The sequence below is a fragment of the Lytechinus pictus genome, chromosome 1 (genome assembly GCF_037042905.1).
Source record: "Lytechinus pictus isolate F3 Inbred chromosome 1, Lp3.0, whole genome shotgun sequence".
NCBI lineage: Eukaryota > Metazoa > Echinodermata > Echinoidea > Temnopleuroida > Toxopneustidae > Lytechinus > Lytechinus pictus.
In genome coordinates, this window is record NC_087245.1 from 25,979,670 (window position 1) to 25,999,635 (window position 19,966).

Below are 19,966 nucleotides of genomic sequence, written 5' to 3' on the forward strand. Positions count from 1 at the left end.
TATTGTAAAAGCTGAATAAAAAAATCATGACACTAAACTTTCAAGAATAAGATAATCAAGTTTGGTTGAGCAGTAGGGAGCAATACTCATCATATGAGTGTCACATTTCTTGTATCAAATACACATGTACGTAATTGGTAAACTAGAGGCTGGAGATTTTTTGTGTCAATTTGTAGCGAAATAACAAAGACCCAATAGATCATGTCATAACAATAATTACTTACTATCTAAGAATGAGGTCTGAGGATCTTTTCGTTTTGGACTCTTTCCTCTAATAGGAGACAATTTAGAAGAGCGCTGAGAGCTGTAAGTTAAAAAAAAACATAGTTTACACACAAGTTCATTGTCCCTCAATTATAAAATGTTCATTCATATTACAATATACTTTGAATCCATAAGATGATATACAAGTAAATCTGGTTGTGAATGCAGTTATATAAAAAAAAAAAAAAAAAACACAAGTATATGACATACGTAATTCTGTAAAATATCAAATTTAAGAATTAAAAGGCTTTTGAATAATGAATTATTTCCTAGAGAATTCACTTCTCTTTTTGAAGAACAGGACTGCCACAAAATGATTTAGTTTCCTTTCTCTTTTTTCCCATTGTTTGAACATTCTTTTAAAGCAAAGAATGACCACCCACATGTATATGAGCTTTAATATTTGGAAAGCTCACAATATTCTGATGAGGACAAACTTATGTTATTCCATCATTTTTTGCAATCCAGGAAAACACCCCTACCTTGTAGATGGACTGCTCCCATCACCAGCATTCTGTTGTTCAGTATCGGTACTAGAAGAGGGTTGATCCACTCTGGTAGAAGGGGTGTCCAGCATCTCTGTTTGTTGCATAAGAAGAAGCTGGGACATCTCTAAAGCACGTAACAACCCTGCAGTCATGGTGGACGACCCTTTGAGAACACAATGATACAATCAACATTCAAATTAATTTCTGAAACCATTACAATTAATAATTTACCCTGACTAAGCTAGAAAAAAATATGAGGAAAGTAAGGGTATAATTGCTGTGTTTTTTTATACAATTATACCAAAGATCCTAATTAAAGTATTAGCTTTGATTGGGTGTGTGCAGCCACACGTGATTCAGTACTTGACTCTTATCATTTTTTTTCTTCTGAATGCATACAGTCCTGTCCAATCACCCCCCCCCCCCCCCCCTCAATCTCTGGATAAGAGATCACAAAAGATTTGGGTGTGAAAACTGCCATGTCACCAACATCTTTTAGCAAGGCAGTGATATACATTTGCCACACTCTACCTGCCAGGAATTTATTCCTGGAAATGCTTAAGTGCCTAATTGACAAATACTACATTCAAGGAAGGGTAATAATTGTGGAGCGCCATGAGTGTCATATCTGACAGACACCAGTGTGATACAAGAACCAGCTATTATTCATGTACATACCTCCTTGAGTGTGTTCACTCCCAATCTTGCTTGTGCTGAAATCGGGTGTTGAATCCTCTCCATCTTGTTCCGATTTCTGAGACTGTGCCATAGCATCTTGGATGGATTCTTCAATCGCACGTCTAAGAGCTTCATCATTCTTAATTTTAAGAAATAATAAGAGTAATAATAATAATAATAATAATGATAATAATAATAACAATCATAATAATGATAATGATAATAACAATCATTATAATAATAATAATAATAATGATAATAATAATAGAATATTCAGAAGCGCTAAAAACTAACAGTAACATAGTGTATAAAAGCAGAAATTATGAGATGGTGGGTATATTTTTTCATATTATTACAATATTCAGGTGCAAAATGATTAAGAATTTCGAAGATATATAAAAAAAAACTTTAAGCTGTTCAATGCATTAATGAAAGCCTACCTCATCGGCGGAGTCATCATCCCAGGTCTGATAGGACCATGATGAACTGGTTCTTCTCCTTCTTTGCGGTGAATCAGAGGATACATCCGGTGGAAGAAAGCCTTTACTGACAGCTGAAAGAAACTCATATCGTTTCCTCTTGGTAAGATGGGCTGCTTGGATGATCTTGGTCCGCGGTGTCCTCAAGTAGTTCCTTGCAACCATTTGGGATAGATTCTCTGATGCTTCCTCTAATTCGTTCTGAGTAATTATGAGGTGAACAAAATTTATACAATATTTAGATATTGGTTATACATGGATGTGTTACATGAATCTGTTTATAAAGACCACCTCATCATAAAGACTGCTGTTTATGTCTCCCCTAGGCAGTTTTTACAGAGTTGTTTGACTGAATCCCAGAAAATAGTCTATAAAGACCACCAACTCATTGTTTTTATCTCTTTTTCTTATCAGGTAAAAGTCATAGGAATTACATTTTCTTGTTTAATATTTCAGTTACACACAGTAAGAAGGGGAATATTATTACTATTATCATAGAAAAAAATGCTACTCTGACAGTGAAAAATTTTGTGAAATTACTTTTATCACAAGCTAAATTTTATTGATGAACCTTATCAAAATACTTGTGCATTCAACCACAAAATAAATTCATAATGCATCAAAGAGGTAATGTTAAATATAGCAAAGTTAATTAGCAGTGTAAGTACAGTGTCACTCATCTTCTGTAGTGTTTCAAACATAAATGCAATAATTTTCATTATCTCATTTGGTACACTGAAAAAGGCAATTAACAAGTGAATATACAAAAAGCAAACAAATAAAGGATATTAACAGTACAAGTCTAGGTTGACTGGGAAAGGAAATAGTAAAACAAGTGACTATAGCTTACAGGCTCTCTTAGACTTGAAAGGCAACATACAAGGCAACACACATCTCAAAATGATCCTAAGGTACTTAAACATCTGTAAATGAGAATCAAATTTGCCACACAATTTACTAAAAATATCTGAAGTGAAAATTTACTTGCATAAACTAGTGATAACTTACTTGCATAAATTCAAATATTTGTTTGCTGCCCCCTCTGTCCTCTAAATAAAAGCCATAAGGGTAGGAGAACTTGAGTATATGCCTTGCTGCAAGGAGCTCATGGATTGCATCAATTATAAACTGTGTTTCCTCTTTAGATGCTGTATAGGGGGAAAAGATAGTTAAATTGAACAAAATGCAAAGAAAGGCAAGTAATGACACAACATATCATTTTGACAGAAAACTGGCATTTGACAAAAAGGGTTGTTCTCTATGATGATAAAATATGTCACATGTACCTTTGTATGAAAATTTTCTAACATTATCTTGTAATTAATGGGCAAATCAATCTGTTATCACATGACTATCGTTTCCTCAAACAGACAGCGACATTACATAAAAAGTTTGGTTGCAATAACAAAGTTAAGGATCAAATTTGGGTCAGTCATTTGTTAGTAGTATTTTTAAGGGTATATGAAAGCTCCTCAGCTGGATCAATTTCTTTCTTTTTTTTATCACGTGGAGATCAAAGATCAGTCTAACAGGTATCCACTGCTCATAATATGGACACTGTTCTACCGTGCTATTAGCCAATTTTGATTAACTCTTTATTGTTAATACCTAGTTTCCACTTTCACATTCCCATCACGATTGAAACCGTGATCTTAACTATGGAGTAATCGTAGTGATCTTATCATATCGTATCACGGTCATGGTGAGCGTATTGATCATAAAAAAAATTTACGATCATTTTTACGGTTCATTTGTTTTCACAATTAATCTTAAGTCTGAAAAGTCCATCGTGGATTTTGTAACGGATTGCTCAACAATTGAAACGAGGCATTAAGATAATAGAAAAAAAAGGTAGAAAAGTTGAAGAAATTAGGGTCAGTTCGCACATTCTTTTTGAAGGGGGAGTCAAAATTGAATTAAAAAATTGAATTGCCAGGTTTACTAGGATCGGTTCCGTTATGGCAAACAAAGTTATTTTTGGGGAGGAGGGTTTAAGCCGAAGCTTGTAGAATCTAATTAATCACATCAGATTTCTCTATTTCAACATACCTTTAGCATCCGAGTGGCAGGCCAGTTTCCTCATTTTCCCTGGGGCTTTTCTAAGTAGAGGTTCTTCTAGATGGTAGCTGTTCTCATGGTTACGGAATCGTGTATAGTAATGAAGGAAACGATTCAACTCTTGCATCTCCTTGTTACGTTTGTCAGCCTAAGCATGAACACAAAAATGAAACATGAAAACATAACTTGCCCTGTTAGACTTTATTTATAATATCTTGAGAAAAATAAGTTGTGAAAAAAGCACATTTCACCCAGAGTCATGTGTTTTAATTCAATTTAAATTCTGATGCAAAATATTTAAATTTATCAAATAAGACATATTTTCCATTTCTATTCTCACACCACAAATATTTTAGGGCATATGCAGTAATATAATCTAGTAATGAAATGGAAGAGTGACATTCAATTTGCGGGGTGGGGACCTTACCAAAAACTAATAAGTAAAATGAAGAAAATTTTTGAAAATGATTGACTAACCTCTGACATGAGACCCTCGGCCTTTTCTTCCACCTTTTGAACGACTTCATAACGGTTGCATCGGAAATAACCACCCGTCTCAGAGCTGTGCTTACTCCATACTTCAAGGCACACCCAACAAAAATCATGTTTACACTGCAGTTAAAACAAAGATAGAAAAATACTCAAACAGAATATGCAGACCTGCCAACCTCTGGGAATGAAAAACTGTATTCTGTGATTAAAAAAACTGTATTTTTCCCAAAAAAAGTGTATTTCATAATAAAATGCTTGGCATGCAAGCTAAAATGCGCACTGCTCTTGTAGATGAAAAAAAAAACATTAAAACATGTGTATATCTTCACCCTGGATTGAACAAAATGATTGAAAAAAAAAACAAGTTACCTAAAATTACATTGATCTAATAACCATATTTGTGCACGTTTTATGAAATAGAGACATAAAGAGATTATTTTTCTCAATAAATTACGATTTAGTTTTAAAAAAAAATATATATATATATATATATATATATTTTTTTTTTTTTTTTTTTTTTTTACAAAAAACGTATTTTTCAAAGAAAAAACGTACTAAATACGGCTAAAACGTACTGGTTGGCAGGTCTGAATATGGTCATGAAATAGAAATAGAGGGATATCTACTGCACACATAACTTGTTCGATTCATTCATTACTTCCATTTTGAAATACACACACATACAGATTTGAACAATTGAAGTATCAGGTGGATTATAACAATGCAAATATGAAACACTACATAAATAAATGTACATTGACATAGATCATCACAAATTACAAAAAATAGGAGGAATCATTAAAACAACAATGGAAGGGGTGTACCTGTAATAGCTAATGATACTTGAAGACCTTATAGTAGCAAGAGGAACACTGGATTAAAAATATTCAAAATCTTTCCTTTCTGTCATTAATTTGAATTCTAAGACAACACACAGACAACCTCAAATTAAATCTTGTTAGTTCCATTAAATCTATTTTTTACAAGGGAATCCACACTAAACTGTTCTACTTTCTGTGGTTTGTCATTTAATTTAGTTTACATATTTGGATCTTGTAATTAAAAATGAGCAATCAGAGGAATATCTAAGCATGGAAAACATACTATATACAATATAAAAAATGCACTATTTTTTATACTCAATTTCAAACATCTACATTTTAAAAATGGTTGCTGTGCAACCATATCAGAGGAGCTATTTTTCTTTTTACATTCAACTATTTCAATGACTGCATCTGCATTCACTACCACACATTAATTCAATGCAAGTTCATCGCAATACAACATATTCAAAAAGTTTTAAGGACTGTATTTCCTCCAAATACCAATAAACGAATCATCAAACATTCATTACTATGGTAACAGATAATATTACCTTAGTACATTTCATGTGATTGCATCCCTCATTTTTCTGGATAGGAGAATGGCACTTAGGGCAGGCTTTTGAGTTGGTTATAAGCCAAAGGCAGTTTGCAGCAGACTCAGTCTCTTCTTCTGTTTTGTTCACTGTGTAAAAAAAAGTAAAGTGTTTATGTTAAAGACGCTTATCGTGGCTCGGCTGGTAAAAACCTTGTTTCTCAAAATTCAAAAATTTTGAGGGCAGCTAAGAAAAGGCTGTATTTAGAAAATACAAATGGTGGTAGTCTCATATTGTCTGAAAACAGTCTCCTGATACCTTTGAAGACCTATTTCGAGGCAAAAGTAGATTGCTACCCATGTCATAACTCTGAGATGTAGCTTATTCTGAGCTGTCATCAAAATATTTAAATTTTGAGATACATGGTTTTATCAGCCAAGCAGAGTTATACCAATAAACCTTCAATGCCACAGAAATCCACAGAATAACAAATTGAACTTTCTTCTACATGTATACAATATGTGTATTCATAGTTTTCTGATTATTTTAAATAGAATACATTAGTCATGTTAAATCTGTTGATGATGGATGTTGACATCAGAGTTCCGTGAAGATCAGTACTTGGTCTGCTTCATTCATAATTTCATTGATATTATCTACTGACGATACTGTGGGATAGCACAGCTCTTTTGACTGATGAATTAATCCAACTGAATACTTGGTTTAAATGTAACAAGTGGAATGCCTCTGGCCGTCTCACCTGCATCACGCGATTCAATATAGCAGCAGTGCTGATTTTGAAAACTACTATAACTCGCACAAGATGTTCAGTGATACTTGGTTACTCTTATTTCCACGTTTTATGAACTAGACCAATACACTTATAGAGATATGATGGCAATTCAACAAATACCCCCAACGTGGCCAAAGTTCTTTGACCTTACATGACCTTTGACCTTGATCATTTGACCTGAAACTCGCACAGGATGTTCAGTGATACTTGATTACTATTATGTCCAAGTTTTATGAACTAGACCAACACACTTTCAAATTTATGGCTGTAATTCAACAAATACCCCAATTTGGCCAAAGTTCATTGACCCTAAATGACCTTTGACCTTGATCATGTGACCTGAAACTTGCACAGGATGTTTAGTAATACTTGATTACTATAATGTCCAAGTTTCATGAATCAGATCCATAAACTTTCAAAGTTATGATGGTAATTCAACAGATACCCCCAATTCGGCCAAAGTTCATTGACCCTAAATGACCTTTGACCTTGGTCATGTGATGTGAAACTCATGCAGGATGTTCAGTGATACTTGATTAACCTTATGTATAAGTTTCATGAACTAGGTCCATATATTTTCTAAGTTATGATGACATTTCAAAAACTTAACCTTAGGTTAAGATTTTGATGTTGATTCCCCCAACATGGTCTAAGTTCATTGACCCTAAATGACCTTTGACCTTGGTCATGTGACATGAAACTCAGGCAGGATGTTCAGTAATACTTGATTAACCTTATGGCCAAGTTTCATGAACTAGGTCCATATACTTTCTAAGTTATGCTGTCATTTCAAAAACTTAACCTCAGGTTAAGATTTGGTGTTGACGCCGCCGCCGCCGTCGCCGTCGCCGCCGCCGTCGCCGTCGGAAAAGCGGCGCCTATAGTCTCACTCTGCTATGCAGGTGAGACAAAAAGCAATTTTCCAATCATAAAACAAAACGTAAATTTTCACGCACTGAATCTGTAAAGCAAAATGCAGATGTTTTCATAGAACGAAAAGAAAGTAATATATTCATAGTTAAAGCCACTCAAGGTATGTTTTCTTTAAGCAACAATATGAGTTCATATTTTGAGCACAGTCACAGAAGGGAACATAATAAATCTGTGTATGAATATAATGGATACCACTTCCTGTTATCATGGATATTAATCTTACATTTTTCTGGTTGTATTTCTGCTATTTTCTCACTCCATCTTTTCCAGTTCTCACAGCTACAAGGATCGTGAGGTTCTCCTGAGCAATCCCTGAAGAAAAAAAATTGAATTGGTTAGTACATGAGGGTGTAAATGGAAATTAGTAAATTCAGTTATAAGAGATGTATCAAAGCTTGTCCTGTTTCTTGTCTTTTACAGGAAGAAACGGTGAACTATTAAACTTTTGGTAATTTTCAGACCATCACTTCTCTGACTAGGTACATCATTAACTACCAGAACCTACGAGACTAAAGCCAAATAATGAATGATGTTTACAGTGTATGAGAATACTTAAATGAGTAAACAATATAATGGAACTATTGCACAATACTTCTATAAAATGTCACGCACCTTTGGAGAGAACTGAATTAACAGGTAAATTTGTGGGTTCAATAAAGATTTGGGTCACTATTTAATGTATGTCAATGTGGTATCATATTACATTCATACCGTCCAACATGTAGTCTTTTCCTGAGTTTAGGATAATAAAGGTGGATTTTAGAGTTTGAAAAAATAAAGTATTATAGTAATGATAATAATAATCATAATAATTAGCAATTTTATATGGACTGGTTATTCCCACAGGGTCTCTATTTGTGTGTAGTAAGAACATATTTTCAAAAAATAGGTAAGAGACTAGTTACAGTTATAAGTTTAATACCATGTGTTTTTAAGATTCTGGGTCGAATAGAGAAATCTGGAACTTTTATTTCTATTGGAGCCAAGATGGGGGTCTTTTTTTCACATGGATTATAAATATCTCAGTGGAATCTGTCAATATGATAATATTCCAGTAGGTTATTCCAAAGATGGGGGGGGGGCTGCATGAAAAAAGATGTGTATCAGTAAGAGAAACCATTAAAAGATACTTAATATTAAATCTCTAGGCCCGTATTCTGAAGACGGGTTTAACTTAGACCATGGTCTTACTCTGTGCTAAAATTATAGAAAGCCAAGAGTGTCAACATTTTGATTACACTGCATGTTTCTCATTTTTACTGTGCTCTTTCCTGATTCTTCAATGGTGAAGACAATTATCTTATTCATACTTCCTAGAATACTTAAACCCTAAATTTAAACCCAACTTCAGAATGCAGGCCATAATGTGTTAATAGCTTTTGATAAATGTTGGAGATAGATAAAAGACATCGTAACTAAATTTGAAACTATTTGAAAACTGACCAGCAGAAGAGATGACCACGCCCACAATCAACTGCCTTGGACATGGGAGGTGGAGCGGACGGACTGGATACATCCCTTGGAGATGCAGGTTCAGTGTTCAATGGTAGCTTGACCGCTTGACCACAACCGACCTTGGGACACCACTTTAAACTTGGATTGGTGTCTACAAAGGCCTGTAATAAAAAAAAATGATGAGATTGGATACGTTCAAGTAATGTATGGATCAGCAGCCTCAAGTCCTCAACTACTCATACCTGGCCAGATCAATTAACCCATAATGCAACATTCTGAGCAGTGTAGTCTTGTGATACAGCCTCACTTGAATAATAACACACCAATTCACCAATCAGTAAACTCATACCACAATATTTATGTCACTAAGTAGCTACATGTGTAAACAAGTATTCATCTGCTCAAAACATTTAGTTTTTTTATGCAAATAACATTAGAAGCTAATTTATTCTCTGTATTATCAATGGTAATCTTGAAATGTATAATTTAAGACAAGCTATTTGTAACACACAGTCAATGAGAGACCACATACAATATTGGTCAGTTCGCTCTCCCTTAAAATAATAGTGTAATCACTAAAAAAAAATCCCTTTCATAATAATAATAATAATAATTGTGATATCTTATTGAGCGCGCACACCGTCCAGAGACGCTCATGGCGCTAGCGCAGAAACAGTTCCTTTAGATACAAATATTTTATACACGTACATAACAAACAGCTACTAAACATATAAATATAAATCTTAAATCACTACAAGTATCATCCTGCATCACCATCTCTGAAATTCCCAGCTACATCCTGGTGGGGCCTGGTGCCCTTGTGCTTGCTGCCCCGTTCACCGACAATTTAAGGGGCAAGCCCGGTCAGCTCAGTACTCACAGGAGCTCTAGCAAATAAGGGCACCAGCCCCCATAGGAAGCCAGTCAGACCAGCGTGTGATACATCTACATCATCAAGAAATTTAATTTTGAAACAAAATTTGAGCTCTTATTACATTGTACTTTAATTGACATAAAATTGATAATTGTGCTTTTTAATTCATATAATTCTGTCTCACTGGAAACTTAATTATGATTTATTAATTGTTTGCATGTTGATATGATTGTAGGAAATAGCTAAACAGACTAAAATGTATCTATATAGTCAATCTGTGGTTTTCAATACATCAGGTAGCTTTTATAAAATGTGGGTCACTAAAAGCAGTAGACCGTTTCACAAAGCTTTTTGTGACAATGAATTTGCAAGAACAGTTAAAAGCTACTGAAATCCTTCAATCCGATTGGCTGATAGTAAACTTGTTATACAAATTGTGCATTTTTTAGTGCAACAAGTCTTCATGAAACGGGACCCAGGTTAGAATGTGATCAGACAAAAATACCTTGATATCAAACTGTAAGAATCTTCTTGCTATTTCTCTGGACACAATAGCCTCAATGATCTCAACTGGAACAAGTTTACAGCACTCAAAGGCAGGACACATGATGTTATGAGCATTTCCCTCCGCTATCTTTCCTGAAAGATATCTGTAAAAGGAACAAGTGGTAATGTACAGAGTTACTTGCCTTTGAAAAATCTGTATTTTAGAAATTAGGGGCATCAAAAAAAAATGTTGCTTCCTTTTGTCATGGGATAGCATTCATGTTTACCGTTGTATTGTTCATATTAAGATATAACAATTTTGTTCATTGCATGATGTTTAAAAACTGAACTATTAGCCTGTCTACTCGTACTGTTTTATGGTAAGCTACATGTGAACGATTAGTCTGTTTATTTGTAAGTTACATTGCTATTGCACATGCCTTTCTCTTGTCTCCAAATTTTAAATGTAATATGTTTGAGAGGGTCATGCAAGCATGCCAAATTTCAGACTTCTGCCTGCCATACGAATGCATTGCGAAATAAATTCCATTACTGAATTGAATCAAATGTCATAAAATAATGTTCAAAAGCTGAATGATTGTGTTGAGTACTAACCTTTCCCAGCACATTTTACAGAAGTGATGATGACAAGGCATCTCTACCGGTGATTCTTCCCCTGATATCACTTCTGTACATATATCACACTGAAAGATGAAAAAAACATGAACATAAAATGAGATGGCTTCTCAATTCTATCCTTATCAGATTCGTGGGTGTTTCGTCAGGTGACACAACATATGCTCCTGCGACATTTGCTGTGGTCTTAATATCTCAGAGGACATAAGGTTAGAGTTAGGATTGTGTATAGGGCGTATGAAATAATAATAAAATAAAACAAAACCAGAATGAAATGAATATATAAATAAATTCAATAAATAAATGATTAAACAAAATCACCCAATCAATAACCTGACAACTACATGTAGGAAAACTTTATTTCATTTGATTGCAGTTTTATGCTAAATTCTGAACATCTACATGTATTATTAGGTTTTCATAGTCTGAGATAAACCACATATTTTGGCTACTGAGCATTATAAAACTTTATATCAGGTTATTAGGAAAAGGATTACGGCAAGAGGAAAATACAAACCCACATTTCCATTAAAATAATTTTTTATAATCTTTGTTCGTTTAAAAATACATTGATAGAAACTGATGCCATTCCTGCTTTTCTTTCATTCTTATTTTTTACAGTTTAATGAAATCATTGTATGTTAAGTATTTTATGTTGGGGAGCCTTGTAAAATAAATTACAAATCAAAAATTGAATTGAAGTGAAGCCGAAGTTTACCTCAGTTTCGTCCTCTGCCACATGCCGAGTTTCAGGTTCATTATCAATAGTTGTTAAGGTATGGTCTTGTATTGCATGTTCTACTTCATCTGGGGACTTCACACCAGATTTCTCACAGCATTCCTTGGGATTTGAGATCCATTCTTCTAATAAAACTTCTCTTGACCATTCTAAAGTGGGGGAAAACACAATTTTATGCTCATCAAATGAAAATTCAATCTACACATATCAAAAACAAATGAATTACCCATAACACAATCTTTAATTCTAATTACATTGCACCGATTCAATTTTGGAGTTAGTGTGGCTTTTCACTATTCCACCTAATTTTGAGTGCCTCATTCTGCCTTTTGAGGGAAAAAGGAAGAGAAAATGTTTATTCTACATATCAAATAAAACAATTAATATTGGTATTACAAATCATGAAAAATCCAAGGAATTATCACCCACGTTATGTTGCATACAGCTGATGGTACATTACTCATAACTTTACAATAACTTCCGACTAATGTACCTATACCGGGCGGCGCCAGGTGGGCCAGCCCAGTGCTCTGAATTTGGGCCCGGCACTCATGGTAAAACAACACTTCATCGCTCAGCACAAATTCCCCTACAATAACATTACTTGAGTAATGTGAATAAATTATCTCAATCTGGTTCTTTCATTAATTACAATATTTACCCATCAGTCATTTTATTAAATATAAAATGCTTTCATTACTATCAACATAGCACCCCAAAAAACAGTAGAGAATGACAAACAAAATTTTACCATAGTTTCTGAGAAGAGCTTCAGCAGTGAAAAGTGGAACACGAAGCATATCTGCGGTTTCAACAACGAGGGCATCCTTTGCTTCTTGTAACTCCTGTGGTTTCAGCCCAACATAGCTCTGAAGGAAAATGTTATAAAATAAAGCTTTATTACTTCATCAAAAATATAAAACAATGCCCCAGAAATCCCAAGTTTACATTAGGATCACAATGCAGGAACTTATGCATAATAAATTACACAATATGCTTCCTGAAATCAATTTGCAGCATCACAATATTTTACTTTTTGTTTATAAGGATTAAATCTTTTCTTTCCTGTTTTGATCATGCAGTTAATCCACTAATAAGTATTTGTAAGAATTAAAACCGTGCATGACTTGTCAGCGCCAATTATTCTTATTTGCGACCTGTCTAAGGATTGGAAGTTTCCACATACATACACATGTAGACTCCTGTATATGAATTGACTATGTTAAATCATTATTATCCCTTATAATGAAGTAGATGTAGAAAATGTAAAGTGTAGTAAAAATAAAAGGGTACTCCAAACTAAAGATGAAAATATCTAAATAAATTCTTAATAAATAGAGTACAAAAAATTGTAATGTTGGTGAGTTCAGAAAATAAGCCATATGTTTCTTAAAGGAGAATGAAACCCTTGAAACCAGCTGAATCCATATCATAGAGAAAAATCAAAGAAACATATTGTTGAAAGTTTGAGGAAGATTGAATGAATAATAAGAAAGTTATGAGCATTTGAATATTGAGATCACTAATGCCATGTAGATCCTCCCATTGGCAATGCGACCAAGATCTGTGATGTCACGCACGTACAACCTCCTCATTACTTTAGTACTTATTTCACTTATATTCTCACTTTTATAGAGTCTATCACAAGGTGAGGTGTTCTCTTTATGAGAGGACAAGTACAGAGGTTTCACAACATTATATCATTGATGAACCGTTTGTCATATGATTAGAATGAGCAAAAGGAGATGTTTTGGGGTATATTTTCAGTGTCCAAAAGGGGAGAGTTGTTCATCTGTGACATCATAGATCTTGGTCGCATTGCCAATGGGAGGATCTCCATAGCATTAGTGATCTCAACATTCAAATGCTCATAACTCTTCTATTGCTAGTCCTATTTTACTCAAACTTTTGTTGATCTTATTCTTTGATTTTTCTGCTTTCACAAAAGCTAACTTGCTCCAAGAGTTTCATTCTCCTTTAAACCGAACACATCTATGCTGGGATATGAAATACATGTAGGTATGCTAATGTCATGTCCTCATTTTCCATTTTCTTTTTTTTATTACATTATATCATAAGTATTTTCAAACATTGTCACTTGCAACAATAACTATTTTACATAATAAAATTGTAGTCAATCCCATTTTTACATTCTTGGAGGGCGAAAATTTCAATAAATGTACTTTCATATAATAGAATACAATAGCATAGTTGGGGTAGGGCATCATCAGCTAACTCACTACCTATTTTGTTGCACCAAAAAAGAAAAGGGTATAAAATGTCATAACTTTGCTATTCCTTGTCTGATTTTGATGAAGTTTTCAGGGTTTTGTTTATATGATATTACTATATCTGTTTAAAGTGTATAATTTCTGAGAGTACCCCTTTAACTAATACATGTGTATTCAAGAGTGCTTGATTAGGAAACATTTAGCATAAAGAGTATAGTTTCTGCAAATTATTTACTTACCTCTTCATATGATATTGCACTTAATTCCTCCACGACTTCATCTTCACTCATTTGCTGAGGGTAATAGAAAGAACAAGAATAATAAATTGTACTGGCTGTAGATAATAAGAGCCTGGCTAAAGTTTTGTGCACATAAATTCAGTACTGTAAATTAACATTAATTCAAAAGCCTTTGATTCCTCGTGAAAATCTAAATTTCAACTATTGGTATCTAGTTACCTATCTCATATCAGTAATGTTTATATTTTTCTTTTTTTTCAAAAATGCCATTTAAACTACAGAACAGTTTTTTTTTAAGATTGAGTATAACACTTTTCACAGACTTCATTTATCACATTTGAAGTAAAAGAACTTCTTTGTTTTATGCATCGCTTATGCTGCATTGCCCATTCATTGTATACCTTGACTTGGTCTTGGGCATGGGGTTCAAGCCTTAGCCTAAGCCTTATACTTGGCCCCAAGGTTTCATTCCTTGACTACACTACCATCTTTATCATTATTATTATGAATATACATCAAATCATTCAATGATTCAAAACTGCATGAGTTCATAAAATAAGTATAATGTAACTGTAAGAGAGAATATGAAGAGGAAAAGACATGGTAGAGTTACACAAAGATCCATAAAACTGTACAAACAGAGAAAAACTTACCGAAAAGACCATTTTAGACTCAAGAAGCTGAGCAATGTCGTAATATCGATTCTTTTCAGCACAGTCACAAGGAGTCTCTTTGTCGCCATTCTCTACAAACAAACACGCACCATTCTCCAATAACGTCTGAAAAATATAACAAATAATTTGTGTATAAAACATGTATGGTTAAATGCTAATGAAAAAGACGAGTCAAGACAAATGTAAAGACTGGTATTCTGTGTTTTTCATATTTCTCTATATTTTTCACCATAATCCCACTTTAGGCAAAAATATAAAAATACAGAGCTTTTGGTACTGAATATTATGGGCAACTTTTACCAGTATATACTTGTCAGATTAAACAAGTACAGATGTATATTTGAAATGAATGCAAAGTTTAAGGCATTTCTAAAGCTTATAAGCTATTAAATAATGTTTAGATGTTGGACAATCATTCAAAATTCCCATGACACAACAGATTAATGACTGATATATATTTTTTTCATAAATTTTTATATGAAGTATTGGAAAGAGTCTATTGATCGGGATTAGCCACCTCTATTGGTAATGCTATCATTTTTCTCAATATAGGTACTTCAAACAACTATGAATACAATTATTGCATAACAGAAAGCTTTATGCAAAGTGTATCCTCATTTCTTTGTGCAATTCCATGCTTAAAATGTAGTTTTATACTGACAAGGAAAACAAATTGGAACCAGACTTTTTCTATTTTTACATGTTCATTATAAAGTACCCATGCAGATGGAAAACAAATTGAATAGATCATATCTCTCACACCATGTGTTATGATATACACTTACATCTCATATAATGAATTCTAAAATTGAAAATGAGTAATTTCTTTATTTACCAAACCTTAATACAGATGATAAACTGGAATAAATTCTGACATCTAATTCAAATTATTGAACACAACACTGATGACACCTTTTAAATTTTCCTATAACCAAAATTAGTCAAGACCTGGTATCAAGAGATTACTTTGAAATATGGAACAGTGATCTTACTTTTTTTAATTAAAAATTTTATTTTTACAAAATCCATTATTAGTACAACATATAATACAATGTACGTGTAACAAATAAAACGCTGATGAGAGGCATATCTTTTAGTTTCTGATTAATGACCTTTTATTTCAAATCATCTCCCGAAACTGATTTCTGACGAACTCAATAAAGTATTCCCAAGTCCAAGAATACAACTAAAGATACATGTAATTAAAACTCAGTTTCTCAGGATGATCTGAAATAAAACATTGAAAATCAGAAACTCTCAATCATGAACCTGTAAACTGAGTTTCAATGATTACTTTGTAATTATAGGTTTTATTACCTCTACTAATGATCTGTAGCCAGCGGCTGCTGCATAGTGTAAGGCCGTACATCCTTCCTAAGAGATCAAAACAGAAACAAACAGCATTTGAATTCAGTAAAGTCTGCTTGCATTGGGATTCCATATAATAAATACCAGAAAGTGAAGATGAGGCATTTTCTAGTGCAGTTTTCAAGGGGTTCACGAACATCTTGTGAAGGAGGGGAATGTCAAATTCCAACATTTGCATCTTAAGTGGCCAAAATGTGCCATATTTGCGCTTACAATTGAGAAGCTTCATAAATCGTTCATGGGAATCAATATCAGAGATCGTAAAGAAAAGGTGCTTGATGCTTTATCATTAGTTGTAGAATTAGGTTTTTTATGATTATTTTCTTCTTGTATCTAACCCAAAACCTTGGATTTTTGCATACACTATTTTTCAATCAAATATTCTGCATTTCTTTGGGGTTAAATTGTGATTTGGTTTGTTTTGCCACCATTGTTTCCATCAATTTTATTATTTTAATGTCTGAATTGATTTGATAATATTTACTGTTATGAGTACTTACATCATCTACTGCATTGACGTCTATCTTTTCCCTTTCACCGTTGCCAATCGGTATCCCTTGCCAGTTGAGGATGAGACGAAGACACTCTGCTCTTTTCTTCTCAGGGGGTTGAGAGTAATAGTACTGTGAATAGCTGGACGTAGATGATGGAGGGCGGGGTAGATCACTCATGCATACACAATGTAGAGATGTTTGGTTGCTCATGTTACGCTTAATAGGGCTTCCATTATGCTTCTGAAGAAACAATCTAAAAATTAAAAGCACAGACAAATTTGTAGTAATATAATCATTCTCAAAAGTTCAAAATGAATTACATGCACATTGAATTATTTGTGAAATTGTTACGAAGTTGATATATTAAAATATTTCAGATTCAAACTGGATGGAATTTTTGGGATTGGTTTATGGTTTGCAGATCAGGGACCCGTTTCATAAAGACTTAGTCATTATGGCTACTACCATGGCAACAGGTCTCAGCAGCCAATCAAAATCAAGGTTAACATGGTAGTTGTCATAATGGCGAAGTTACAACAGTTGTAACTCATTATGAAGTGGGCCATAAATATACAAGACCTGGCACAAGAAGTAACCCGTTGTACTGCAGTAGAGTACATGAAGTAAAAACAAACAGGATGTCATGTTCTGTTTGGTGAAATAAAAACAAAATGTGTAATACTGTACAAGATTGTAATGTGATCTGAAACTGTTTTCAATTTACATTACTAACAATATCTCTCCTGAAAAGCCTGTGAAACTACCAAACCTCATTCTCACCAGTGTCAATAACTCAACCGATGATCCTGTGAAACTACCCATTCCCATTGTTGGCAATAATAACAATAATTGTATTTGCTTTTATAGATAGCACCTAAAACTTTTAGAAGTCTACTAATGCTCTAATAATGCAGCATAATTACCCTGGCTTCAGCAGAGCAGCTGTTATGCTCTCAGCGTTTCAAGGAATATATTCTGGGGCCCGTAACACAAAACCTAGCAATGATTGTAGGACATTTTTCTACGATTGGTTCCATTGACAACACTCTACAATTCATCGTGGAGCATATGATCAATCGCTATTACCTTTGTATTACGGACCCAGGACAGGTACCCAATTTACCTGAGCTGGGTTGAATTCAGCACATTATGGAGAAATTTATTGCTGAAGAACACTGACACCTGCAGGGCCCCATTGCATAAAGTTACTATTATACATGTAGTAACTTTGTTATTTAATGGTAACTGCCATGGTAACAACGTCAATTAGCCAATCAGAATAAAGGATTTCAGGGAAGTTAACATTAGATGGCAATGTTACTATAGTAGTAAACCTTTAAGCAACAGGGACCAGGAGTAGGGTTTGAAACAACGACCCTCTGATTAGGAGACTGAGGTCAGAACCACTACACCATGACACCTCCATACCCATTCACACTCTTCGCAATAATGGGTCGTGTGGTCCAGTGGTTAGAGCATTGGACTCAGAATCACAAGGTTGTGAGTTCGAATCCCAATTCTGCCATTGTCTCCACTTTGATAAAAGGCCAGAGAGTGATATCTGTCGTCTATTAACGTCAGCCACTATGACTGATTAACCAAGCCGTAAAAGGTTTCCTTGGTAATTGGTTATATACCAGCTTGTCGTTTACCAGCAAAATGCTGTCCTGTTGAGTTCCTATGGGAGTTACTATAAACAGACAAAACAGAAACAGAATAACTCACCTGACAAGTCTGTGCATTCCATGTCTACATGAACAGTGAAGAGCCGTATTATGATCATAGTTCTCTCCATAGGAGATGTTCGGATCAAACGTCTTTTGAAAGTCTTGGCTATGATGGTAAATTTCCTCAGCTGTTTTCTCATCCCCCGAATGGAGGGCTTTCCGAAACTTGGACGAACTGCTTCCCATTTTGAAGGCGCACAATGTAGTCTTTATTCAATCCTTTTTTTATAAATGGTTCCAATGACTGCTCAAATATGACACCAGCGTTCACAGAAGCAAATCTATAAAGAAATATGACCCCATTTCTCTTCTAAGAAGAAGTTGCTTGGTAGTTACATGTACCAACACAATATTGTTCATGATAATATAACACTGACACAGTGTCCAAGATATCCAGTGTTCTCTTCTTTATTGATTTCTGTTTGGAATTCAAATAAATTCATATCCAGGTACTTATTTTATTTCAGTCAGGAGAAAAGGAAAGACACAAGACTGCCACCAATGTCTAAATTAAGTAAAGACATCAATAGCTTACAGTTGATAATAACCATGCTCATCACCACATGTATTTCCCTTGACTCCTTGATCAGTCCTACAGTATGTCTTTCAAATGTTCCTGAACTTCTCTAATGTCAACAGCACACTTCCTTAATCCATTAAATAAGTGACATCACTTGATAGGGTAGTGGCTACCTTCTTCGTTAAAGATGAGGGCATCAGTCGAGGGAACCCTCAGAATTGACTTCCTGTTGGGGTTGGCCTGCTAATCATCATCTCCAAATACAGGGTATCTTGAATGAGGCCGCAGAATACGCGACAGGTCATTGTTTCACTCTATTCTATTCTGCAAGATCTCATTTCGAATAAGAGCTCATTACGAACAAGAGCCCTTGACAAACCTGATTATCGCTCAAGTACTATCAAGTTTGCTCTAAAAGGTATTAAAAATCACCTTCATCATGGGAATAAACTAGAAACATGCATCAGTCATCCTATAGCTATGCAGGTACTTCATATGGAGGTCTGAACTGCTGGACTTGCTACAATGTTTTGGACCCCCTATAGGAAGATCATCTTAACTTTCTTTACCAAGACATGTACAGGATACATGTAGTTGGTTGACACTGAATGGATGTACATATTCTGATCACATCTTGTAGAATCCAAAAGCCAGTTGCTCACAATAGAATTCCAGGAGTCCCATGTTTAACTCATCAATGCACCATCACTGCAACAAAAAGAAAAAAAAGACATCTTTAGATTCAAATTAAACTCTATTCTACATCTACATGTACATGTGCAAAATGACATTAATATTATTCGAATGCATGTACAAAATGCAAACTGAGTTTTCAGTCGTGCAAAGCACAGAATAGTATACAAATACTAGTAGGCATGTATGTACGGTACATGTACATGTATTCAAAGAAATCATGAGTGTGGGCCTATGCATGCTACGTTACATTATGCTTAAATTATAAATTCTCAATTATAGTGATTT

The 19,966-nt window shown here is 34.2% G+C and overlaps 1 protein-coding gene across 2 annotated transcripts in view; it reads right to left on the bottom strand.

Moving 5' to 3' along the window:
* LOC129264971 (ankyrin repeat and IBR domain-containing protein 1-like) overlaps window positions 1–19,695 on the bottom strand; it is a 33,784-nt gene extending 14,089 nt beyond the window's left edge. The window contains exons 1-20 of one of the 2 annotated variants that reach the window (XM_064099056.1): window positions 19,418–19,695; window positions 18,464–18,746; window positions 16,745–16,991; window positions 16,194–16,250; window positions 14,856–14,981; window positions 14,203–14,256; window positions 12,484–12,601; window positions 11,712–11,881; window positions 10,973–11,061; window positions 10,377–10,521; window positions 8,986–9,158; window positions 7,766–7,854; window positions 5,835–5,965; window positions 4,445–4,579; window positions 3,959–4,115; window positions 2,918–3,057; window positions 1,871–2,110; window positions 1,431–1,569; window positions 747–915; window positions 225–304 (exon numbers count right to left, since the gene is read on the bottom strand). In XM_064099056.1, coding sequence (XP_063955126.1) covers window positions 225–304; window positions 747–915; window positions 1,431–1,569; window positions 1,871–2,110; window positions 2,918–3,057; window positions 3,959–4,115; window positions 4,445–4,579; window positions 5,835–5,965; window positions 7,766–7,854; window positions 8,986–9,158; window positions 10,377–10,521; window positions 10,973–11,061; window positions 11,712–11,881; window positions 12,484–12,601; window positions 14,203–14,256; window positions 14,856–14,981; window positions 16,194–16,250; window positions 16,745–16,991; window positions 18,464–18,651 — 2,647 coding nt within the window. In that variant the 5' untranslated portion in view covers window positions 18,652–18,746; window positions 19,418–19,695. Of the gene's footprint in view, window positions 1–224; window positions 305–746; window positions 916–1,430; window positions 1,570–1,870; window positions 2,111–2,917; window positions 3,058–3,958; window positions 4,116–4,444; window positions 4,580–5,834; window positions 5,966–7,765; window positions 7,855–8,985; window positions 9,159–10,376; window positions 10,522–10,972; window positions 11,062–11,711; window positions 11,882–12,483; window positions 12,602–14,202; window positions 14,257–14,855; window positions 14,982–16,193; window positions 16,251–16,744; window positions 16,992–18,463 lie in introns of both variants that reach the window. The other variant, XM_064099051.1, reaches the window with a different exon arrangement.
* Between the last annotated feature and the right edge of the window lie 271 nt (window positions 19,696–19,966).